This window comes from Vigna unguiculata, chromosome 3 (assembly GCF_037176805.1).
Source record: "Vigna unguiculata cultivar grain cowpea cultivar isolate G323 ecotype 2 chromosome 3, ASM3717680v1, whole genome shotgun sequence".
Lineage (NCBI taxonomy): Eukaryota > Viridiplantae > Streptophyta > Magnoliopsida > Fabales > Fabaceae > Vigna > Vigna unguiculata.
The window spans coordinates 23,824,672-23,850,490 of NC_140794.1; the positions used below are offsets into that span (position 1 = coordinate 23,824,672).

The window sequence follows — 25,819 nt, forward strand, 5'->3', positions numbered from 1 at the left end:
ACACTATCATGTAAAATTATCTTTTAGAGACTTATTTCACTATTTTATCCATTTCATTTATTTTCTAAACTAATTTACCATAAAAGTGGAAATATATTACAACTCTATCCTTCAAAATCTAATAAATTATTATTTTAGTTCTTAATTAAAAAAATTATCATATAATAATTTGATTTTACAATAGTCAACAAAAGAACTTATATTTATCATTTTTTATTGAATTATTATACTAATATTCTTATTGATGAATATTCTTCGTATTTTAATTAGATTAAAATTAAAATTATATTATTTAATATAAAAAAATAGCATGAATCACATATAGGTAAAACTTCATATAAAGTTTTAAATACCTATATTTGTAATAATCTAAATTAAAAGATTGTATTTATAAGATGAGTATAGCAAAAAATAGTAGTTGACTCATTTCATATATTAATTAGATGTTTAAGAATGCACATATATTAGATGAGTCTTGCAATACATATTAGACGACTTTGTCCATACACTAATTAGACGAGTCTACCAATATACATTATACGAGTTTGTTCATACATATATTAGTTGAGATTATTAATACACATTAGACAACTCTATTCATTATCTGATTAAACGAGTCTTGCAATATACATGAAACAACTTTGTCCATATACTAATTAGACGAGTCTAAAAATACATATTTGACGAGTGTGTCCATATACTGATGATACGAATCTAACAAAACATATTAGACGAGTTTGTTAATGTATTGATTAGACAAGTCTAGCAAGATAGATTATCACTCTAATAGTGCACTAATTTGTATTTTTAATGCGTTTACTCTACATACATATGCATATCATTTATATTTTTAGACAGAGATGTCAATGTGGGTTCCAACCTGTGTGCCAACCCGGCTCACCACGGGTTTGAGCCGGGTTAGGTTGAGAAAAATTCAATTTTTTAAAAGTGCATTGAAGTGAACCCGACTCACTTAATTTATTCACTATCTGATTAAACAAGTATTGGAATATACATGAAACAACTTTTTCCATATACTAATTAGGCGAGTCTAAAAATACATATTCGACGAGTGTGTCCATATACTGATGATACAAATCTAACAGAACATAATAGAAGAGTTTGTCAATGTATTGATTAGATGAGTCTAGTAAGACAGACTATCACTCTAATCGTGCACTAATTTGTATTTTTAATGTGTTTACTCTACATACATATGCATATCATTTATATTTTTAGATAAAGATGTCAGTGTAGGTTCCAACCTGTGTGCCAACTCGGCTCACCACGGGTTTGAGCCGGGTTGGGTTGAGAAAAATTCAATTTTTTAAAAGTGGATTGAAATGAACCTGACTCACTTAACTTATTCATTATCTGATTAAACAAGTCTTGCAATATGCATGAAACAACTTTTTCCATATACTAATTAGACGAGTCTAAAAATACACATTCGACGAGTGTGTCCATATACTGATGATACGAATCTAACAAAACATAATAGACGAGTTTGTCAATGTATTGATTAGACGAGTTTGTCAATGTATTGATTAGACGAGTCTAGCAAGACAGATTATCACTCTAATCATGCACTAATTTGTATTTTTAATGTGTTTACGCTACATACATATGCATATCATTTATATTTTTAGATAGAGATGTTAGTGTGGGTTCCAACTTATGTGCCAACCCGACTCACCATGGGTTTGAGCCAGGTTGGGTTGAGAAAAAATAATTTTTGTAAAAGTTGATTGAAGTGAACCCGACTCACTTAACTTATTCATTATCTGAGTAAACGAGTCTTGCAATATACATGAAACAACTTTGTCCATATACTAATTAGACGAGTCTAAAAATACATATTTGACTAGTGTGTCCATATACTGATGATACGAATCTAACAAAACATATTAGACGAGTTTGTTAATGTATTGATTAGACGAGTCTAGCAAAACAGATTATCACTCAAATCGTGCATATCATTTGTATTTTGAAATAGTATTCTACATAATGAAAATAAATAACAAATAAAAATATAAAAAAATTAACAAATGTTTTTAAACAATTTGAAAAACTATTGAAAGAAATCGCACATAGGAAAACAAATGTATAATTAAGGGTATGATAAGATGAAAAATACCTTAGAGATCTAAGAAAAATTTTCAAATATCAACATATATACTCAATGGTTGAGAAATAACAAAAATTATTTTAGTGAAACAAAAGAATTCTTCAAATGAAACAAAAACTAATAATAATAAATAAAGGATTTTTTTATATTACCTAGTAAACGAAATGTTTATATTATTAAATACTTAAATTAAGAGTATTAAACATTCTCATATGAAAGAAAAATATACAATAAATAAAAATATTAAAAAATAATAGAAATATTCAAATGTGAGCCATAAATTTTTTTTAATTGAATATATTTTTTTAACATAATTACATATAAGATGAAAAATATAATTGAGATGCGAATGAGTTTCATAACAAACCAAATAATTAGAAGAAATAAAAAATAGTACATCCCCATACCCAATTAAAAAAGTTGAAAATTCTCCATACCTATATCCATACCCAGTCAATGTAGAGATTTCCCGTCAAAACGGGGATGGATTCGGACAATATCCACGAGTTATTTGCTATCTCTAGTAAACACACAAATAAACACTAACCTCGTGCATAAAAACGAGTTTAAAACAAGTATAAACAAGAAAAGAATACTAGAAAATATACTTTATTATACCTATATTTAAATTGTTGACAAGTGTCTCAAAAGTTGATTTGTTTAGTCATTTGAAATTGTCAATTTTTTATTTATATTTATCTTGGTACCATATGTTCATAGAAGTTCTTTTACAATTTTATCCATTTATTTTATTTTAAAATTCACCTGAAAATGAAAATATATTTCTATACTATTTTCTTTGATTTTGTTCCTTTAAAATTTATAATTACTTAACCATTTAACAAATTATTAAAAAATAACTTATATTTAAAGTATTAATTATTTTGTTTTAGGTTAAAATACTTCCTTGATCCATATTTTTGTACCAAAATCTCAAATAGGTCTCCAAATTTTTTTAGTCTCAATTAGGTCCATATTTTTGAAAATGCATAACAACTAGGTCATTTTCGTTAGTATAGTCTTGATCGCTTTAAGTATGTACCATGTGTCAGCTCCTCATTTTTTTTATTTTCTTAAATTTTTTTAATATTTTTAAATTTTTTTAAAAATTATTTATGCCACGTCACGTTAGTGTCATGTCACGTGTTAACTCAGTATGGTAATGTGTCAAATCATTGTTTGAATCTCGATTTGATCCATATATTTGTTATTTAGATTTTATTTCAGTCCCAAATTTTTTTAACATTTTCAATTTCAACTCCTCCAAATTCAGATCAAATTTAATTTTTATGTAAATGTTATAATGATATTTTTATTAAAAGTGATATTTATATTACATATTTTTAACAATATTAGGTTTATTTAAATTTATATTTTACATTAAACTTTATTTAAATTTTATTTTAAAATTCTAAATATATTTATTTTAACTTGTTATAAAATTATTTTAAAATTTTATATTTGACTTTCTAAAATTGTTATCTTTAAACCAACTATAACATTTGTATATAAGTTATTTAAAACAATTTTGTAACAAATTAAAATAAATATATTTAAAATTTTAAAATAAAATATAAATAAAGTTTAATGTAAAATATAAATTTAAATAACTTAATATTGTTAAAATATTTATTAAAAATATCATTATAAAATTTATATAAAAGTTAAATTTGGTCTCAATTTGGAAGAGATAAAATTGAAAAATTAAAAAAAAAGGACTAAAATGAAATCAAAATAACAAATATATAGACCAAATTGAGATTCAGACAATGACTTGATATGTGTAACGATACACGTAGCATAAATAATATTAAAAAAATAAAAGAAATAAAAAAAGTCAAAAAAATTAGTTGACACGTGACATATACTTAATGCTATCAACACTATATTAACGGGAGATGACCTAATTGTTACGAATTTTCAAAAATATGGACCTAATTGAGATAAAAAAAAAATTTGATGATCTATTTGAGATTTTGGTAAAAAACGAAGACCAAAAGAGTATTTTAATCTTTTTATGCTATTTTTTCATTTTTAATTTATCTTTTTTATGATTTCTAAATGTTCATTTAATAAAATTAAAATTAGAAAAATATACTTCAATTTTATGTCTTAATATTATATATATATATATATGTATATATATATTAATAATATAAATTATTTACGATATTATATAAAAAATTGTCTATGTAATAATTTATTTTACAAAAATTTGTCAATAAAAAATTATATTTATGATTTTTGTATTAAAATATTTTACAAATACTCTTATTGTTGAATATTCACATTTCTTTAATATGTTAAAATTAAACCGGTATTATTTAATAAAAGATTAACATTAATCATATATACACTGTAATTCATATAAGGTGTTAAATAATTATATCTGTAAAAAAATAAATTAAGATATTATTATTAATACTTTATTTTAAATGTTTAAAATATATATTTATAATAAAAAATAACACTTCCTAATATTATAAATTTTATTTTATATTCATTGAATTCATTTTTTAATATTTCAAATTTTAAACTGTCAAATTTTGTGACTTTAATAAAATCAAAATAAAAAGTAAAAACTAAAAAGTAATGGTTTTAAGATATATTACTAATGTAATATATGTTATGTATACATTGATTAGATAAGTATAATAATAAATAATGAGTATAACTAAAATATTCGATAAAAATAATTTATATTTAAGTTATTAATTTTTTTCTATACTACTTTTTTCATTTTTAATTCTATGTTTTCTGATTTCTAATTACTTAATCATTTAATAAAATAAAATTTAGTTATACTTTTATTTTTTAAAATAATATTATTTAAAAATTAATATATATGTATTGATGATACAAACTTTTTTAGTGTCGCATAAAAAAATTGTCAGTACTAATTTTGTCTTACAAAAAATTGCTAGCAAAAAAATTACTTATATATATTTTTATATTAAATTATAACATATTTATTTTTATTGTTTAATATTTTTTGTATTTTTAATATGTAAGAATTAAACTGATATTATTTAATAAAAAGCTAACATTATCTGTGTGTATAAATTGGTATATGATTTTAAATAATTATATTTATAAAAAAATAATTTAAAGATTTAATTATTAAAACATGGTATTTAATAATTTATTTTAAGAGTTTAACTTTTATATATAATAAAAAAATGACCTTTCTTAGTATGAATGTGTCCGTACTTGATTAAATAAGTCTAACGATAATATTTGTCAATATCTTAGTTAAACAAGTTTAAAACTAATTTTCTTATAAAAAAAAATACATAGATGAATACTTTACTTACAATCACAGTAGTTTCAAATTTATGTAACAGAATTAATGAATGAAACGCAAATAACTAAATGTAATGTACATTTATAAATCCTTACATATGGTTTGTAATTGTAATTGTTTAGAGTCTCAATTATATAATTTATAAATCTTTACAAATAGTTCCTAATTGTTTAGAGTCTCAATTATATAATAACAATCCATTACTAATGGCCCAATACACATGTCATTCCAGGAAGAACCATGTAGCCGTTAAATTTTTGAATCTCCTTGTAATTAAGGACCCACTTAAAATGACTAAAAAGCCCTCGCATTTCAAATCCCCAAACCGCGAATGCATTAACTTTTACACATTTTTGAATTCTGGATCAAATCTCAGCCGTTCACTCCAAAGACCTTTCTCCTTACATCGATTTCAAGTGGGATTTTCAAATCAATCGAAACCTCACAGCAACAACAGCTAGAGTTAGTGAGTGTGAGAGAGAGAGAGAGTGCGTGCGTGCAAATGATTGACTTGGATCTATGTTGAACCTCGCAGTTCAATCTCAAATCCTGAGCAACACCTCGCTGAACTAAGATTGAAGCAACCTAACAAGAACCGAAGCAATTTCAGCACTCCCCAAATTTTTCGCTTCGGAATCTTGTTCTGCAACTCTTCCTTCAGGTCCTGCAAATTTCCAATTCCTTTCACGATTTAAGCTCGCTTTCTTTTATTTAAATAAATGAGTTTTGGCGTCATGCTTGATTTTTCATTTTTTGTTATGCCATAGAATGCTGAGGGATTTCAAACTCCCACGCCGAAACCCTGGAAAAAACGAAGAACCCGAGAATGTGGATCCTTCGGATTCATCCACCACGGTTCAGAGGCACGCGGAAGGTTCTAGACCTCCGTTGAACACAATTCAGGAACCCGATGTGCATTGCGTGAGCAAGATTGAAAGAACTCCTTCGAAGACCAACAACAAAGGTCGCGGAGGAGCTGAGCTTCGCACGCCAGATAAGCACGGAGGAGGGAGCATGGTATGGAAACACCGGTTCGGCTGGAATCACAAGAACGACTCCGTTTCCTCGTTTGGTGATGATAGGAGAGGATCTGTTGCTGGGAATGTGACTCCTCGCGTGCCTCGCACTTTGGGGAGAGCTTCTTCGAGTGTCACGGCTTGCTCCGAGAGCAACTCCACGCAGAGCACTCCGACTAAGAGTGTGACCAAGCCGCCCCCCAGCTCTAGTGTTCGGAGCAAGGCTGATGGAGGTGGCTTCAGTGCTCGTTTGGGGAACTATGCTGCATTGTACAAAGGGGTTCCCAGTTCGGCTTGCATGGCTCCCACGGTTGTTAACACGGTCGAAGTGCCTCACTTTGATCTAAAGGAAGATTCTTCGTTTTGGATTAACCACAATGTACAGGTGAGTGATCCAGATATCTCTCCGATTGAGTTGATTTATTTGGATGAGCGGGTTTGTTTAATTCTGGTGCTTTATTATTATTATTATTTTTGTGATTTGTGGTTTGAATTTTGGTTATGTACAGGTTATTATTCGTGTTCGTCCTCTCAATAGCATGGAGCGATGTACACAAGGGTATAACAGATGCCTGAAACAAGAAAGCTCTCAGAGCATTAGTTGGATTGGGCATCAGGAAAACCGGTTCACCTTTGACCATGTTGCGTGTGAAACCATAGACCAGGTGTGGTTTCATTGAAATGACCTTTTTGAGGTGCTAATTTCTTGTTGGGAAGGAGTTGTTAATTTCTGTCTCTGGTTTTTCTGGTTGTGTAGGAAATGATTTTCAGATTGGCTGGTCTTCCAATGGTAGAGAACTGCCTCTCGGGGTATAATAGTTGTATGTTTGCTTACGGACAGGTAATATCCTGAACTTAGCCACTGTTATAGAAACTTGTAGTGTATGAACTGAAATAGACGAGCTTAGAAAAAGAAACGAGCAAAAACAGAAAATAGCAATGTTGCAAAGAAGATAACTCATCTTCTACCATTCTCAATGCCTAACCAATTCCTCATCATTTTCCCGTTCCGGTTCCTTCTACTCTATCCAATACAGACACGTCCTTCACTATCTTTCCCACTCCGATGGCCTATTGCCATGTACATATGTTATGCTTATCACCCAATCTGTTTTTGCATTTCCATGCTTTGCCCATTGTTCTCAGCCCCTCTTCCTTCTTTTTACCCCTCCTCTTATAAACATGGGTTTAAGGCCCAACATTTCTCATTATCTTTTCTGTTCATTGTTTGTCCTAATAAAGCAAAGAAAAAATGAGGGATTTTTTCCCAGCATAACAGATTTCTATGCACATGGTCCAATCTATTGCTAAGCAAGCGGATAATCTTATGATTTTAAATTAGAAAAATTTGGTTGGCTGGCTCCTTAGTTTTCCCATTATCAAACAGAGATAGTTAACTCCCAAATTTTCATACATCATAATTAGGAGCTTCAGTTCGTCATTGCCATTGGTTGTCAATAAGAATATGTACATTTCTATGAATTAGGAATCATAAAAAGCCTAGCTCAACTAACATTTTAAAGCGTTTTTATGAAGAAATTTAGTTCTCTTTGCAGTATGGGGACCATTTATCAAAAACTTAGTTGTAAATTCTATGCCATCCGTTGGGAGATTGTATTGCTATGTTCTAGTACAAGACAGTTAGAAATGGACAGTAAAGTGACATTTTTTAACTGTAAGGTGATGTACGACTCTTTTAATTTTGCAGACAGGAAGTGGGAAAACATATACAATGCTCGGTGAAATTGAGGATCTAGATGTGAAGCCTAGTCCGGATCGTGGAATGACACCACGCATATTTGAGTTTTTGTTTGCCAGGATCCAAGCTGTAAATTCATTAATCTTTCGTAGTTAATTCAGCTTTTTTTTATATAAGAGTCCAATTTATGTAGTCAATATCGATCAACTAATCCATATCTCTGTTTTTTGTTTTACATTTGTTCTCTGAATCGAATTTCCAGGAAGAGGAAAGCCGAAGAGATGAGAACTTAAAATACAATTGCAAGTGTTCTTTCTTGGAGATTTACAACGAACAAATTACCGATCTACTTGATCCCTCCTCTACTAATTTGCTGGTAGGTGTAGTTTTTCACTCATGAGATGACTGTCAAAGCATTTTTTATTATTTCTCAATGCTGCTCTTTTTTCTTAATAGCTGCGTGAGGATGTCAAGAAGGGTGTTTATGTTGAAAATTTATCTGAGTTTGAGGTTCAAAGTGTGAGTGACATTATAAGGCTTCTAATTCAGGTACATCTATGGGACCATCTTGTTCATTTTAAGGAATCCCCTAACAACTCCCTCCCTATCTTTGTTATTTAAATCAAATACATATTTACTCTGAACGTCCATTAAGTTGTAATTTCTGACATGTAGGGTTCTGCAAATAGAAAAGTTGCAGCAACGAATATGAATAGAGAGAGCAGTAGGTCCCATAGTGTTTTTACGTGTGTAATTGAGAGCACATGGGAAAAGGATTCTACAACTAATTATCGTTTTGCAAGGTTAAACCTTGTTGATCTAGCTGGCTCAGAAAGGTATGCATTAACTTATGGAGTTGGTTGGACCAAGTCTATCTTGGGAATTGGGTGATATAAGTGCATTTATACTAACAGAGTTATCATTGTTATATATAACAGACAGAAGACTTCTGGTGCTGAGGGGGAACGTTTAAAAGAAGCTGCTAATATCAATAAATCATTATCTACCTTGGGGTATTATATCTTGCTGCATAAATATTTAAATTGTCATATTTCTGCTTTCTTAATAAGTAACCAGTATTTTCTAATCATTCTTGCAGTCATGTTATTATGATATTAGTGGATGTGGCAAATGGGAAGCAGAGGCATATCCCTTATAGAGACTCCAGACTAACGTTTCTTCTTCAGGTTGATTTATGGGCCGGTTTTCCGTTGTTAAATCATTAGTCTCAGGGTTCTTCTTTATTCATCAGTATTTGGCATAAAATGCAGGACTCTCTTGGTGGAAACTCGAAAACAATGATCATTGCCAATGTCAGCCCTTCTATCTGGTCTGTTCATTTTCTCTGGAACTATATTTCCTTTATCTAAATTTACAACTTGCCGTAGAAGCTTGATTGGGCTTTACCGATTTCACTTTTGCAGCTGTGCCACAGAAACATTGAATACACTTAAATTTGCTCAGAGAGCAAAACTTATACAAAATAATGTGAGTGCATGTCTAACATTCGTCTGAATCGAAGGAATGAATCTCATCAACCTATCACCCCTATTCATTCTGTATCTTTTTATTGTAGGCTGTGGTGAATGAAGATTCTACTGGGGACGTAATAGCTTTACAGCATCAAATTCGGCTTTTGAAGGTGGTATCAGTTATTTCTGGTAGTATTAGCTTTGTGTGACTTGATTCTTTACTTAAAAGGTAAAATTTTGGGGCAGGAGGAGCTTTCTACCCTCAAACGGCATCAGAATGTCTCCAGGTCTTTGTCATTTTCTTTGGCTTCTTTCAGAGATATAAAACAATCACTAGAACTAGAAGACTGTTGTCTAGAAAATGAAACTGACTTGGTTGACCAATGTGAAGAAAATATGTCTGATTATGAATCCAAGGGCATCAGAATGTCCCACAAACAGGTATACTGACTTTCCTATGTTAATGATAGCCAGTGGAATGACAATTTATCTTTAAAGATTGAGCCAATATTTCTATTATTTTCATGGCTTGTTCCTTCAAGATTTAATGAATGAAGGACTTCTTTACAGTTAACCATTTCTTTTCTCAGAGATAACTGTCCCAAGTAAAATGAAAAGTTATGACTATGCTGTTAGATTTTGTGGGAGAGTGAGCCTTCGTGAAATGGTAAGGCTATGCCTTAGGATTTGTCCCAAGTTTTAGCTGTGGAAACATCCCCTATATCAGGCCCTCCATCTATCCCATGATGATGGAATGCTTGTGCACTAGCCTGCCTATGGCTAAGATACATCCAAAGCTAGTCTTCCAAAGCTATACAGTTGTTAGCTTAGCATCTCCATGAAGTACAACATAGTTTTTTCCTCACACCTTCATATATTTATATGTTCAAAATCATTTGTGTCTCAGTTAAAATCATTGGAGACAACTCTTGCTGGTGCTTTGAGAAGAGAACAGATGGCAGAAATTTCTATCAAGCAACTTGAAGCTGAAATTGAACAATTAAACCATTTGGTAGCTCTCTTATGAGGTCTTTTTTCTATTGGAGTTAATATTTCAACTGTCTTCAGTCTTTATCTATGAATCTGCTGTCACTCAGGTTCGTCAAAGAGAAGAGGACACTAGGAGTTGCAAAATGATGCTTAGGTTTCGTGAAGACAAAATTCGTAGATTAGAATCCCGACTAGCTGGTTCCATTCCTACAGACACGTTTTTGCAGGAAGAGAATAAAAGACTTTCTGAGGAAAATCAAATACTTCAGGGAAAACTTGATCGAAATCCTGAAGTTACTCGGTTTGCTGTAGAGAATATCAGGCTTCTAGACCAACTTAGAAGGTAATGTAAACGAAGAATGTGACTATGAAATATTCTCTCTTTTTAGCAGTTCCTTACAACTACTTGTACAGATATCAAGAGTTTTATGAAGAAGGGGAGAGAGATATTCTTTTGGCCGAAGTGTCTTCTTTGAGGGAACAAGTATATCTTCTTCTAGAATTTAATACATAAATAATTTTCATTCTAGATTCCTTGTTTTTAAGATTTTATGATTGAAAAACCTTTGCTCTGTAGCTGCTTCAATATCATGGAAGAAACTCCATACAACGTAGTTCAATTCACGACACTCAACTTCAGGTCAGTCTACAATTACTTGAAGTAGTTCATGATTTTCATCTATTGAACATTTCATTCCTTTTTGCATGTTAGAGAAATGTTTGCTGAAATTGTGTTTCTAAACCAGACTAATGTCATTATTTGTGCTAGTACGGTATGAAATACAGTCATTATTACAATAGTGATCACTAATCAACTCCTAAAATAGCCCCTTAATATAATTAGCAATTAACTGTTAATCCTTACTGTAAAATGCAATGTATATCTAACAATTTATTTTTACCACTGGTGCAGGAAGTTCAGTGCTGCAAGAAAGAGAATAGTTCTTTTGATCAAGAGGTTTTATTCCTTCATAGCATAATTTAAACTTTTTCTTCCCAATAGAATAATTATGTGAGACCACTTCTTTTAATGGCTTGCAGCTAAGAAACACCCTTGATGAGTTACATGAATGCAGGCGTAATTTAAATTATTGTTTAGAGGAGAATGCAAAACTCAGTAGGTATAATTTTTGTACTGTTGCTGAAGTTCATTTGGTTGTATGCAAGCAGATTGGAGCTCCAAATCTTGTTGGTGTAAAAATGCTAATATTTTTGCATTGCATATTTATACAGGGAAATAGACTCTCTTCACTCAATGTTAAGCAACGCAACTGCTACAAAGGTATTCTTGTTATTCTTATTTAACATATATTCATTTTGTCTTTACCATATACTGTATAAATCCGTAGGAAAATGTGAATGCTGTTTTTGTATGGTCTTTCCTTCTACAAAAATTATTGTCCTTTCTATGTATGAAATTTGCGTCACGTGAAATAAAGTATCATTTTATCATTATTGTTTACAGGCTTCTACAAAAGGACCATTTGTTGATGCTCAGGCAGTTCCACAGATGGGGGTGAAGCATGAAACTCAAATGTTAAATCACACAGAAGATGTTTTAAATTTGCAGCTGGAGTTAGATATAATGAAGGTCATTCTGAAGGAAGAGAGGACTTTCCGTGGCATATTGGAGGAGCAAACAACATGCTTAAATCAGGACCTTTTTATGACAAAAGACAGTCTTAAGCTGACAAGCAAACAATTAGAGGATGCAAATGATGAGCTGAAAGAGGCAAAATCTGTTATTGAAGCTCTAGAATCACAGCAAATATTATCTATCAAAGAGATAGAAGAGATAAGGAACAAGAACAGCCATTATCTGGAGCTTATGGGGAAACAAGAGAATGAAATCACGACCCTGAAGAATCAACTTGTGTCTAAAGAGTTTAGAGATAGTTTTCCTTCAGATCATCTGGAGTTTGAAAATAAGTCTCCCTTGCAGGTAAGACTTAGAAGGATGCATGATTCTCTTGAAAAAGCCAAGCAGCTGAACATGTCATACCAAAATGATCGTGCATTCCAGATATCCAATGAAGAGGAGATGGATGAAATCCGTCGGCAAGCTGAGGCTGAAACCGCTGAGGTGATTGTCTGTATGCAAGAAGAACTTGCCCTGCTCCAGCATCAAGTAAATGACAGTCATATGAAGGAAAAAGAAATGGAAGAGAGTATGCTGAATCTGGAAACTGAATTGAAGGAGGTGTACAAAAAATTGCATACAACTATTGATGATAATCAAATTTTAAAGGAAGAGATTGGCCAGAAAGATATAGATCTCATTGCACTGGCTGAAGAATGGGAACTACTAACCTCCGAGATTGAAGAAATTCTTTTTGATGGATGTGAGGCACTTGTTGATGCCTCTGACCAACTTGGTGACATAAGAAATTCATTTCCACAGAAACGGATCTGGATTTCTGAACAAGTTGGCTTGGTGGTTAGAAAAATCTCTGAAAAGGAATTATTAATTGATGAACTTAGAAGATGTTTGGAAGATGCAAGCAATAAAAGAAGTGATATGGAGAGTATGTTGAAGTCCTTAAGAAGTGCAACGTTAGTGATTACAGAATCTCATCAGAAGGAGTGTGCTGAAAAAGAAAAAGAAATTCTCCTATTGACCTCACAACTGAGTGACAAAACATCTATTGTGGCAAATCTGAAGGAGAAGTTGATAATGGCTCAAGATCATAGCAGAAAAACATCAAACTGTGCAACCGCAGCTTTTGTGGTTGTGAATAGATTGTCAGAAGTGAATCTTGGTTACCTCGATGATCTAAAGCATAAGGGTATTCAACTTAGTCAATTAGCAGAAGCTAATCAAACGAAGGACGCCCTTCTGAATGACCAGTCCGCTTCGCTTGCTCAAGCAGAAAGACAAGTAGCAAAGTTACAGGAAAGGTGTAATGAATTAGGGCAGAAGCTGTCGGAGGAGCAAGAGCACTTTTGTGCTTTGGCTCGAGAACATATCAGCAGAGTGTCAAACTGTGCAACTGCAGCTTTTGTGGTTGTGAATAGATTGTCAGAAGTGAATCTTGGTTACCTCAATGATCTAAAGCATAAGGATATTCAGCTTAGTGAATTAGCAGAGACTAATCAGAGGATGGATGCCCTTGTAATTGAACAATCCACTTCACTTGTTGAAGCAGAAAGGCAGATAACAGAGTTACAGGAAAGATGTAATGAATTATGGCAGAAGCTGTCTGAGGAGCAAGAGCATTCTTGTGCTTTGGAACAAAAGCTTGGAGATATTGAAAAGAATGACATTTCAAAGACAAAGGAGCAGCTATTGATATTACAAGATGGTGTATCTTCACTCAGGTCATGCATGACCTCTTTTGCAGACCTTTCAGGCAGTCTTGATAACCGAAAATCATTGGATGCTTGCACATCAAACTGTGATGATATTGGTGAACCAAGGGTAAGCTAATGCTGCTTTCTGATAGATTTATTATTGGCAATGTCACTTATATTTCATTTTTGTCAGTGATATGTGAATGATTTTTACTCAGTATTTGCTATTATGGCATTTTTGCAGAACTGTTCCGAAACATACACAAACAATGATTCAGATCCCCATTCTGTTGAAGAACCTATAGTTGACCAGGCTGACTTGGACAAATGTGGATATTATATGAATGACTCAAAATCAAGAAGAGTTTCCAAGGATGTGCATGAAAGAGATGTAACCATTTCACTTTTGAGAAAAGAAATAGAATGTGCTCTTGAAAGCTTAAAAGAAGTGCAATATGAGATGGCCAGATTGCATGAAGAGAAAAAGGAGATGTCACTGTGTGAAATGAAGAGTCAGCAAAGCATAGAGTGCCTCACAAAGCAGATACTTTTCCTGCAAGAAGCTATGAACCACTTTGAAGAGAAATCCAAACTCAAGATTGAAGTACTCAGTCAAAAACTTAGGAACCTGGAGAAACCCCTGAAAGAAGCAAGCTCCCATTGGTATCAAAAGAAAGAGGTAATCCTTTAGTGAATGAACAGTGTTGAACTATTATTGCTGTTTTCTTTCTCTTTCAAATATGAAAATTGTGTTTGCTTTATTTGATTTTGTTGTTGTCTCGAGCTTCCCCAATCCCCGTTCATGCTGATAAACACTTGTTGGTGTTAATATATCCTGCATTTGCTTGGAATATGACTATAATACATCTATGTGTTGGTCATTTGGGGTTCAGTTAGCCTTGGTTGTTCTCTGATCAAGTTAACATTCAACAGCTTTATGCCTACTGCTTTTTTCTTTGCAGTTACTTGAACTTGAAGTTGGGGAAGCAAAGATCCTTCAAGCACAGAAATCTCAGGAGGCATCTTGTATTCTTGCTAAGTTTGAAGAGGCACAAGATACGATGAAAGAAGCAGATATTATGATCAATGGATTGGTGATAGCTAATGAGTCAATGAAGATTGATATTAAGATACTGAAAGACAGAGAAATGACATTACTCAATGAAAATGGTATATTAGTCAGCAATATTGAAAGCTTACAAACTGTTGTTGATTTGAAGGATCGGGAGATAGAGGACCTTGTTGAATCAAGTCTAGTAGAAACAAGGGATCTAACTGTCAAGTTGGATGATGTCATTAAAGAAGTCCAATTGATGACGACAGAAAATTTCATGTCTTTGGCTTGTGATTTAGAGTGCTTAAAATCTCAATGTCTATATTCCACCAATTTGATACAGCCATGGCTTGAGAAGATATGGTCTGAGATAGTTTTTAAAGATTGTGCTTTGTCTGTGCTACATCTTTGTCACATGGGTATTCTTCTGGAAACAGTAACAGGGATGCATGCAGAAAATGGTTTGCTTTCACATGGCTTGTGTGAATCAAATTCTGTCATAAGTGATTTGAAGGAACATAATTATAGGACAAAGCAAGAGCTTGATATGTGCAGAATCTTGAAAGGGAAACTGCTGGCTGACATCAAGAATAGTTTTGATCGCATAACTAAGAAAGAAGTTGAAGCTGCAGAGATCACCAGCAAGCTGAACATTTTTGCTAAAAACATATCAGACCTTCAGCTTCAGGAGGAGATGATGCTGCAAAGGTCTAATGAAATGGGATCCCAACTTGCTAAGCTGATGAGGGAATTGGATGTAAGTAACATAGACATTGTTACATCCCTTTTAGATCAAGAGGCACTACTGAAACAGAAAGTTGAAGCCATTGATTCTGAAGCTGATTTGTTTATGACAGATTGGTATGCCAAAGACTTTGAGTCGCTTATCTATGCTTCTGAACTAAAATATATGTCATGTAATATAGCTAATATGGAGGAGTATTTTGTTAAGCACTGTATATTAATCGAACAACTGAAGAAAGAAGTAATCTTGTCCCAAGTAGAAACTAAGTTAGCAGAACAAGTTTTGATGGATAAGGAAGTTGAACTTTCCCTATTAGAAAGAGAAGTTCGGCAGACAAAAGTGGAAAGGAAAGACCTATTAGCGGAACTGAACCAGAATGTCTTAAGGATTACAGAAATGGGTGAAGTAAACAAGGTCCTTGAACAAAACATTGAGTCCCTAAAGGATGTTACTTGTTCTAATAATGCATTGAAGGGTGAACTTGTTGATGTTAAGGAGACAAGGAAAAGACTCCTCGATAAGATTCTTGATCTAGAAGCTGATTATGATAAAGTAATCGCTGATGTCATAGAGAAGGATGTCGCTTCTGAATTTTCTTTCCAACAGATTTCTTTACTTGAACATCAAAACACAGCATTAAAGAAAGTAAACTGTATGTTGGAAAATTCATCTTGCAAGCTTGAGAATGAAATGACACTAAAGGATTCAGAGCTAACAAGAATGCAGAACTTATTGGAAGTTGAGTTATCCAGAAAGGATGATGTAATAAAAGGACTGTTGTATGATCTGAGCTTACTGCAGGAATCCGCATCTAACAGTAAAGACCAAAAAGATGAAATTGAAAAAATTCTTGTTACAATGGAGGCATTAGAAGCAGATCTTGCTGTTAAATCTGGTGAACTTGCGGAGGCCATTGCAAACTGTCAATTGCTTGAAGCTCAGTTGCAGGACAAATCAGATATGATTAGAGCTCTTGAGTTGGATTTCTCAAAAGAACGTGAGGCTCTACAGCTGCAGGTCAGTGACAATCAAGAACTTAGAAATAATATTGAAGAGGCCTTGGCAGCAAGAAAACTATCTGACAATGAGCTGAGAGAAAAAATGAAGATAACAGAGAGCTTAGAGGATGAAATTCTGGAAATGAACAGTGTTATAAGCCAAATGAATGATTCAATTAAAAGCCTGAGCTGTGATCTGGATGAACTCACTATAGAGAGGGATCAGCTTCAGGGTCAAGTAATTTGCCTAAAAGTTAGGCTTGAAAAAGCTGAAGCACAGGCTGAAGCTAATGAAGCAATTGCTCAAGAAACTCAAGAGGTAATGGTTTATGGATAATCTATTAGTAGTGCAGCATCTTTTCCGTTCATGACATTATTATTGAGTAATCCATTTTTCAACGTGAAGAACTTTTATGATCTTAAGGAGTTGTATTTATTTGCTTCTGCACTGGGAATAAACTAAGTCAAAAGAAAAGAATAGCAAACAATCTGAATGGCTGTTTCTTCCTTGTTCCTGTCTGAATTTTCTTACATTGATTACAGGTGGCAGAAACTAGAAGAATATATGCCGAAGACAAAGAAGAAGAGGTGAAACTTCTAGAGAGATCAGTTGAAGAGCTGGAAAGTACTATAAATGTACTAGAAAACAAAGTGAGTTGTAACTTTTTCTGGAGATATTTTACAAGAAGCTTGTCTTACCTTCATAGGTATCACACTTCCTTTGACAAGAAGCTGCTGATATTTAACAAAGTGAGTTGTAATTATTTTGTTCAGGCTGACATCATTAAAGAAGAAGCAGAACGACAGCGGCTGCAAAGAGAAGATCTAGAGTTGGAGCTACATGCATTAAAAGATATGATGCAAAATGTCAAAAATGTTGATGGTGACATGAGAAGGTTTAATTTTTTGTGCTTATATGGCTTCTTTATCTTAGGCCAATACAAATCTACCGTGGTACTCTATAGATCTGTCAGTATAAAATATTTTACAGTTTCTATTTCAATTCTTGTAGATTTTTGGATGAAAAAGAGAAAGGCCTCAATGAAGCCCAAAATCACATACAGGTTCTTAAGAGGGAGTTAGCAGGAAAGGATACAGAGGTAGGTTATTTACTACGTCACTACTCACTCGTGTCTCTTGGATAGACGTCTCTACATGAAAATTCATTTTTTTTTCTTGGCTATATCTGACAGATTCAACAGATGAAAGCTCATATTTCAGAGCTAAATTTGCATGCTGAAGCACAGGCCAAGGAGTACAAGCAGAAAGTTAGTAATCGTACTGAATAAAATAATCTTGGATGTTATTAGTTCAAAATTGTAATTTATGCTTAACAGCTCCAGTTATGCTCACCGAGATCAATCTTGCATTCTTACTTTTATTTATAAGTTCTATTGTACTAAGTATGTCGTTATTTTAAATCAGTTCAAAGCATTGGAAGCCATGGCTGAGCAAGTCAAACCTGAGGGTCTTTCCAGTCATTCTTCCAGTGCTAATTCCTGCAATGCATTGTCAAATAAGTCTGAGAAAAATGCCACCAAGTCTCGAGGTTCTAGTTCTCCTTTCAAATGCATTGGGTTAGGCTTGGCTCAACAGGTAAAATATGAGAAGGTTGAAGAGCTGTCTGCTGCAAGACAGCGCATTGAAGAACTAGAAGCCCAGGCAGCATGTCGACAGAAAGAGGTTGACTTTTCTCTTCAATTGCATATTCTATAGTAGTTTGTTTTGCTTTTATTAATCCACTTTAAATTTGTCTTTACTTTTCCTTGTCTAGATATTTGCACTCAACGCCAAATTAGCATCTGCCGAGAGCATGACCCATGATGTAATTCGAGACTTACTTGGAGTGAAGTTGGATATGACCACTTGTGTGGTAAGCTCATCTAACTTGCGCAATTTCTCTTTCAATGTCTAAAACTATTTCATTTTCCGTACCCACATGGAAGCAGAAATTTTTTTCACAAGAGAATATTTAGTTTTATATTCACCCATTGACTCCCATGTTTAATTTAATTTCCTTAATGTAGTCACTCTTTGACAATGAGCAAGCAGAGGATATTACAGAGAAAGTTAAATTTCTTACTCTAGACCCTCAAGACAAGGTAGTCTAACTTTCGACTAGATTGCGCTATTATTATGGTGTAGCTTAGTTAAGCTGAATTGTTGTTTATTTCTGGAACAGGAGGTCGTTAAACTTAAGAAGCAGCTAAATGAATTCATTGAGGAGAGACAGGGGTAATTAAATTGCACATTCTTTTTCTTTATTTGAAGATTGGGGATTGGGAATCAAATCTTATAAATCTGAATCCCTACGTGGCAGATGGTTGCAAGAAATGGATAGAAAACAAGCGGAATTGATAGCTGTACAAAGCGCATTGGAAAACCTTCGTCAGCGAGACCAGTTGCTAAAAACTGAAAACGAAATGCTGAAGGTAAAAAATAGAAAAATTTATTCTTTGTTTTTGGACCGGTTCATTTATTTTTCTTCCGTTTGTAATGGACAAGCCTTGCTTCTCTCATTTCATGCAGATGGAAAATACAAGTAAGAAGAATAAAGTACTAGATCTGGAGGAAGAAATTAAAAAGTTGTCTGGTCAGCAAAACCTTCAGCAGCGTATTCATCATCATGCTAAAATTAAGGTTAGATGTCATCATTTTACTTTGCTCAAAGTTCAAGCTGATATTGTCTTATTGCTTCCTGCCTTATTTTCGCAGCACTAGATACTATTGTCAACATGTTGAATCCAAATATAGTATTTAACAAGGATTATTTTTTTTTTGTCTATAATACTGACCAAATTTTATTTTGTTCTTTTCTCATAAAATATTAATAAGAAGAAAAATAGAAAATTTCATTGCTCTTAATTGGCAAGGTATCTTTAAAATATAGTTCTGTTTGTTGAATTGAATCTTGAGTCTGATCGTGGAATTTTTCAACAGGAGGAAAACAACAAGTTGAAGGCACAGAACGAAGAACTCAGCGCAAAACTACGAAGGGCAGAGGTCTTCCTTTCCCGCGTCAAAGAAGACCTTGCTCGTCTTCGTTCTTCTGTTGGCGTGAAAACGAGTATTAATTTTGATGAGGAGCAACGTCTGATGATAAAACTGAAGGTCAGTTACAAAAGAAGTAATGTGTTGTACACCGAGTAGCTGAATATAACGCAAATTTAAATATTTTGGTGAATAATGTCACAGGAGATCGAGGAGGAGAAAGTAGAACTAGCTCAGCAACTACTGAGACTGTCCACAAATGTTCTAAAGGTGAGAACAATGATTTATGGTTCTTGCTCTGCCACCTTGTTTTCTCCAATGCAATAAAAACAAAGTCTGTGGTTTGTTAAACAACCTTAATTATGCTTCACTTTCAGGTTGCTGGAATATCAAGACCAACATCGGACATAAATCCTTCTGTGGCCGAGGAAGCCCTACAGGAGCTCAAGAATAGGATAACTACTCTTGAAATGGAACAAGAAGATTTGAAGTTTAAGGTAAACACATGATACACTAAGTAGAGTAATTGGTTTACGAAGCCTTGTCAAGTTTAAAAACATTTTGCTTACTTCTACACAGAATAAAATTATCAAGGAAAAGATCCGATTATCCGAGCTCATGCCACAAGCTTCTCCTCTGAACTCGAGATCTGAAGAGAATCGTTTAACACCACCAAGGGCATCCCTAGCTCCATTCCTTTCGACTTTTGATAGATAGTGAAGAGTGTTATTGTATTCTGTTGTGTTTAGATTAGCAGCTATTCATGTTATATTCTTTGATTATCCTGTAAATAACGTGTATGTTAGCAATCTCCCTGTAAAAAATCTTTTTGCACAGTCAGAAAGCAATTCAAAGAGAAATTATTTTACAAGATAATTAATGATGTATTAAATTCTTTGCATTATATGAAATTTCATGTATTTCATTTATGGCTTAAGTTAGATTAATTAAATTTGATGTACATTAAAATTTATTAAATAGAACAAGTTACGCAAAATTTACTTTTTAATAAGTAGTCTTAAACATTTTATAGAACATTATTTTTTCCACCGAATTCAATTATACGATATTTCACAAATATAAATATGAAATTTCAATCATGAAATGAATCTCTATGCAGTCTGAACATGAAAATCATTTATAAAAATTTAATGGAGTCCATATCGAAGTCAAATTCGACATTATGTGATCTTCCTTTCTGTCGTCATAAAAACTTTGCTGTCTTTGTGCATGTTTCAGAACATTTCCTTCCATATTTGTTTCTCTTGGGTAATTTGGGAAAGAAGTCTTGGGGGAAAATGTAGTAGACGACTTAGAAAATTCGTCTTCAACAATTTATTACTAAATGTTGAATTTCTTGTTCAAAACATGTTTATAAGGTGAAGAGCAATTGTTAAGCGTGAATTATGCAAGACATATTCGAGATGTTAGGTTGTCAACTGTAGGAAAACAAGCTCTTCCGTGGAAGATGTGTGCAACATTCTGATAACAATTGTTTTAATTTTGAGAAGGGCACCCCTTTTAATTTTTTATATTTAAATATAAGAATAAAATCAAACAAAGGTTTTCGGATCTTTTTTTATACAAAATATAACAATAGAAAATAACATAATATTTTGCAACCAAAAGTAAAACTGAAACGACTTCTGTTCATCCTCTTCAAAAAATGTTGACAGCCTTATATTGGGTGATTCCCGTGAGAAATACATATTTTATCTAGGAAAATATAAGTACACATAACAAACTTGATTTTATCATTCAATTTGATTGGTTAGGCTCAAAATTCAGAATAAGTTCCTTTTATTCTTTAGATATCAATCTAAGGAAAGTAAAGTGGTGCAAAAACTAGATAATTAATCTTCATAATATTTCAGAAAGGAATAATAAGTTTAGCCACTTCCAGTGGTGTGTGTAATGTAGTTCTTTTTTGGTATTGGGAAGATCTATCAATTCATTCAAAGATTTGAAATCAAGAACTCATCCAAAGCTTCACTATGAAAAAGCTCTTGTTCAAAGGTAAGGAAAACAATAACAAAGAAAATGGAACAAGTAAAAAAAATGGAACACACCACCTTTAAAGGATCAAAGGATAGGACAAGTTTGATTTGTTACCAGGAGAAGTTTTCTAAGTTAAGAATATAAGTTAACAGTATTAGGCTTCAAAACACTTGTAAATCTGCCAAAAAAAATACATAATTCTCATTCTGATCTATCAAATGTAACAAATATAAGAGGGTTGACCCCTTATTTATAGGGATGAAAGGGTTCAAGAAACATCTTTCAAAACATGTCTTTTTGTTCGTTGTAAACTTACAGGAAACCATTTATGTAGTGTAGCATGTTGACATGTATTATGTACATTAGATTTAGTAATTGTTGAAAGAGACGATAATAAAGGGGGTATGCATAGACTGATATGGAAAAACATGTTCCAAATATAAAAGGGCAAGAAAACATTTTTTTTAAAATTCAAGAATATGGGTTTTTAGAAAACAAACTTGAATAAAAGCTTCAAAGATTTTAAATGATAATGAAGATGTTTTTGATTATGATCGAAGGTGTTGATGATGAAGATGTCTCTTAAAGTTTATCTTTTTCGAATTTTATGTGTCATTCACCGATGTCTTTCTAATTCAACATACATTCTGTTATAAAAGAAATCGAAAGAAAATGCTTTTATAAACTTAAAATTAAGTATAAAAAGGTCTTTTAGCATTTTTAATCGATTATTTTTATTTGTAATTGATTAAACTATTTTTGAGATCTTTAAAAAAAACAATCGATTTGTTTAATAATCGATTAAACACAAAAGTTTTAAATATTTTTAAAATACCTGAATCATAATTGATTAGACTCTTTTAAAATGAATGAAATATGTTTTGTACAATTAATGAGTAGTATGCTTAGTCAATTATCACATAGTATAATTGATCATAACATAGGGATGTTGGAACTGTTTTTCAAATTTTTATTAGAATAATTAATTAGGACCTTGATTTATTCGATTAAATAAGTTAGTTTTTGTTTTAAATTAGTATTTTCAAAGCTTTATAGAGGTACTTATTCTAAATATTTCAGATAACTGTTGTAATCAACCTAGCAAATTCAATAGAGATTAAAAGAGTGGTCACAACTTTCTTCAGTACTTTGAAGAATTTAAGGTTGCGCTGAATTCTTAAAACCTTTTGATTGCTTTTCTAGGTTTGAAAATTGGGTAAACTCTTTCTATTTTTTTTTTTCTAGAGTGTTTCCAATGTTATATTAGTTTTTATTATGCTAGATTGTTCCGATGATGTTGTTTTATTGGTCTTGTTAATAAGAGGGATTAAGCATATATGTTCTTGGGTGATAAAGAGCTAACAAAGCTATGCTCCTCTTGGGATTGTTCAAGAGTTGATAGGACAAATATCCTCAAAAGGTGGAACAAAGCTACCTACTATTAAACTTCTATTCATCGCACTTTGAATTTTTCAAACAAAACCAAAATCCCCCTAATGAAGTATAGGGAAACCTTGGGTATCAAATCCAAGGAAGTGGTGTGTATTAAACTTAGTTTGCATAATTTAATCTTGTAAAAAAATAAAACATGAAAAAAAAAGGAAATTATATCAATTCAAAAGTCCAAAATTGGCATGATGCATTGTAGATGTGGATTTGAATTGGCATAATTGTTATTACACCAACACCGAAATTAAGCAAGAACATGTTATGAATATGAGTGCTAAGATGATCTAAAGTATTTTACAATGAAAGTGAAGGAATGCAAATTATGAATGCAACACTAGTTTAGATAAAAATATGCATGACCATGTGGCAGTAGAAACTTAGAATATGGCTGCAACAATTTGACAACAAAATTGTAAAATGCCATTTGAATTTATTTTAACATGCAATAGAAAATTAAAGTTAAACAAAATATGCATATGTATAATGCAATGGAAACTGATGGGATGATGAATTGAACTTTAATTGGAATGAAGGTGAACCTAGATGAGTGAAGCATGCGTGATCAGATTTTTTTATGAAAAAAATGCTATTGCAAGACAGAAACAACATAAAAATCCAAGTGCATAACATATGCTTAACTATTAAAAATGTGACAACATAGTTACATTGCTTATATGAATGCAGAAAGATATAAACCTATGATGTTGGATGTGAATCAATGTAGTGAAAATATAAAATGAGTTGCCTACACAATGCAAGATGCATGCTTACATATAACTTCAGATCTAAAAAATGCTAGTCAAGATGAGAATGATGCAAAAAAGCTTAAAAAATTGTAGTAAAACCAAGACCATTCCAAGTATGCATTCCAAATATGTCACTGAAATGGAGGTGCAATTAACATTTAAAAGAAAGTAAAGAACTAATTGATATGCATGAAATGAAATGACAACAACTACGGATAATGTAGAACAAATGCAAGAAGCAACCAATATGCACGAAGGTTTATACTGACCCAATCTAAAATGTAGAACATAATGCATGTATAGGATGTACCACCATGATTAAAAGAACTTAGACAATGTATACAACTCCAACTACATTGAATATTTATTTCACAAAATCCAAATTCTCATGTAAATCTAATTGTGATAGCATCCCACCCAAAAACATGCAGTTATGCATACTTTTAAAAACTACAACATCAATATAATACTTCAGGATTTATGCTCATAATCAATCATGAATACATGAAAATACCTGGACAAATTTTAGATCCAATTTTCAAAAGCAAACCCATTCAGCTTATATTCAAATGTATTGCACTTTGATACTTTAACCATTATGCAAACATTCTATATGTGATGGAAATGCTTCTAAGAAAAGCTAAGCGGTGTAGAAATCATAAAGTATGCATGAATCCTAAGTGAGTGTTAACTCTATGCATAAAAACTAGACATTTAATATGTTATGCAACTAAAGTGAATTGAAATAAAGATGCAATGTAGATGCCAAATGACTATGGAAAATAACTTTAAAATGATAACGTGTGACTTCAAATAAGTTTAGAATGTCAAACGAAAATTATGAATGTTATGCATGAGTTGAATATAGTCTATGCTCTTAGAATGATTAATTGAAACAAGAAATCTCATCCTTTAAAACTCCACGTAATAGCCTAATTATCAATCAGTGGATTCAACATTGGTACTGGATGATTAAAATAATATGCACTCTTACTATGAGTAAGGAAACTAACATGGTTGAATTATATAAAATGCTTGGAAATAAAATTCCCTATACCATAATCACTAATAGAAAGCATGATCCTAAACTACCTACTGCAGGAAATTAAAACTGAGATATGGAAAAATAGCAAGGTAGCATGGTCAATAGAGAATTTGCCTAAACAGAAAGGCATAGTATTGAACAAAACATAAGTCTGAAAACTAATTTAGTGATTAAGGTAGGAGTCTTTTGCCCTCAAGAAGACATCTCATGAATTTGTGCCCACTTTTGCCCACTTTGTGCCCAAGGGGAAACATCTAAATGTGCAAATTTCACCCATGCTCAAATCACTAATTCAGAAATAAATTGAACATAAACATTAAAAAAACACATGGAATTTAAAAGCATCAGAAATCAAAGACAAAAGAACATAAAATTGCAAGCAAAGACTAAACACGTAAAACTCAAAAACATGAAAGTAAAATTGGACTTAAAACATTATATTTCACTGCAAAATTAGATTTGTTACACAAGATCAAGAAAATGCCGAAATTGAAATGGTGAAAAGGAGCACACTACTGAACAAAACATAAATTTGAAAACTAATTTAGTGATCAAGTTAGGAGTCTTCTGCCCTCAAGAAGACATTTGTGCCCACTTTGGGTCACTTGGTTCCCAAGAGGAAACATTCAAATGTGCAAGTTTAACCCATGCTCAAATCACTAACTCAGAAACAAACTAAACATAAACATCGGAAAAAACACATGGAATTTAAAAGCATCAGAAATCAAAAGCAAAAAACATAAAATTGCAAGCAAAGACTAAACATGTAAAACTAAAAATCATGAAAGTAAAATTGGAATTAGAACACTATATTTCATTGCAAAATCAAATTTGTTACACAAGATAAAAAAAGTATTGAAATTGAAATGGTGAAAGGGAGTTCACTTAGCATA

General features: G+C 32.3%; 1 protein-coding gene across 1 annotated transcript; it reads left to right on the top strand.

Annotated features, from left to right (window-relative positions):
• The first annotated feature begins 5,878 nt into the window (after nucleotides 1–5,878).
• On the top strand, nucleotides 5,879–20,564 carry POK2 (phragmoplast orienting kinesin 2). The gene is made up of 38 exons (XM_028064625.2): nucleotides 5,879–6,093; nucleotides 6,200–6,833; nucleotides 6,958–7,113; nucleotides 7,206–7,289; nucleotides 8,157–8,276; nucleotides 8,410–8,523; nucleotides 8,604–8,696; nucleotides 8,823–8,983; nucleotides 9,086–9,160; nucleotides 9,247–9,334; nucleotides 9,419–9,477; nucleotides 9,572–9,635; nucleotides 9,724–9,789; nucleotides 9,866–10,060; nucleotides 10,527–10,631; nucleotides 10,717–10,952; nucleotides 11,024–11,093; nucleotides 11,187–11,249; nucleotides 11,523–11,567; nucleotides 11,651–11,730; nucleotides 11,843–11,891; nucleotides 12,075–14,027; nucleotides 14,145–14,579; nucleotides 14,863–17,016; nucleotides 17,241–17,348; nucleotides 17,472–17,593; nucleotides 17,710–17,797; nucleotides 17,891–17,965; nucleotides 18,123–18,380; nucleotides 18,472–18,570; nucleotides 18,725–18,799; nucleotides 18,880–18,932; nucleotides 19,018–19,129; nucleotides 19,227–19,337; nucleotides 19,638–19,808; nucleotides 19,893–19,958; nucleotides 20,066–20,185; nucleotides 20,268–20,564. Exons 2-38 carry the CDS (start codon nucleotides 6,201–6,203, stop codon nucleotides 20,403–20,405), a joined length of 8,694 nt encoding a protein of 2,897 aa, XP_027920426.2. The 5' UTR covers nucleotides 5,879–6,093; nucleotide 6,200; the 3' UTR covers nucleotides 20,406–20,564.
• The last annotated feature ends 5,255 nt before the right edge of the window (nucleotides 20,565–25,819 follow it).

What these genes read in the sequence shown, in the direction of transcription:
- POK2 (XM_028064625.2), top strand. Translation starts at nt 6,201, where the DNA reads ATGCTGAGGGATTTCAAACTCCCACGCCGAAACCCTGGAAAAAACGAA. An exon ending in CAAAACTTATACAAAATAAT is followed by an intron (nt 9,636 to 9,723) that starts GTGAGTGCATGT and finishes TTTTTATTGTAG; the next exon opens with GCTGTGGTGAATGAAGATTC. An exon ending in TCAGAATGTCCCACAAACAG is followed by an intron (nt 10,061 to 10,526) that starts GTATACTGACTT and finishes TTTGTGTCTCAG; the next exon opens with TTAAAATCATTGGAGACAAC.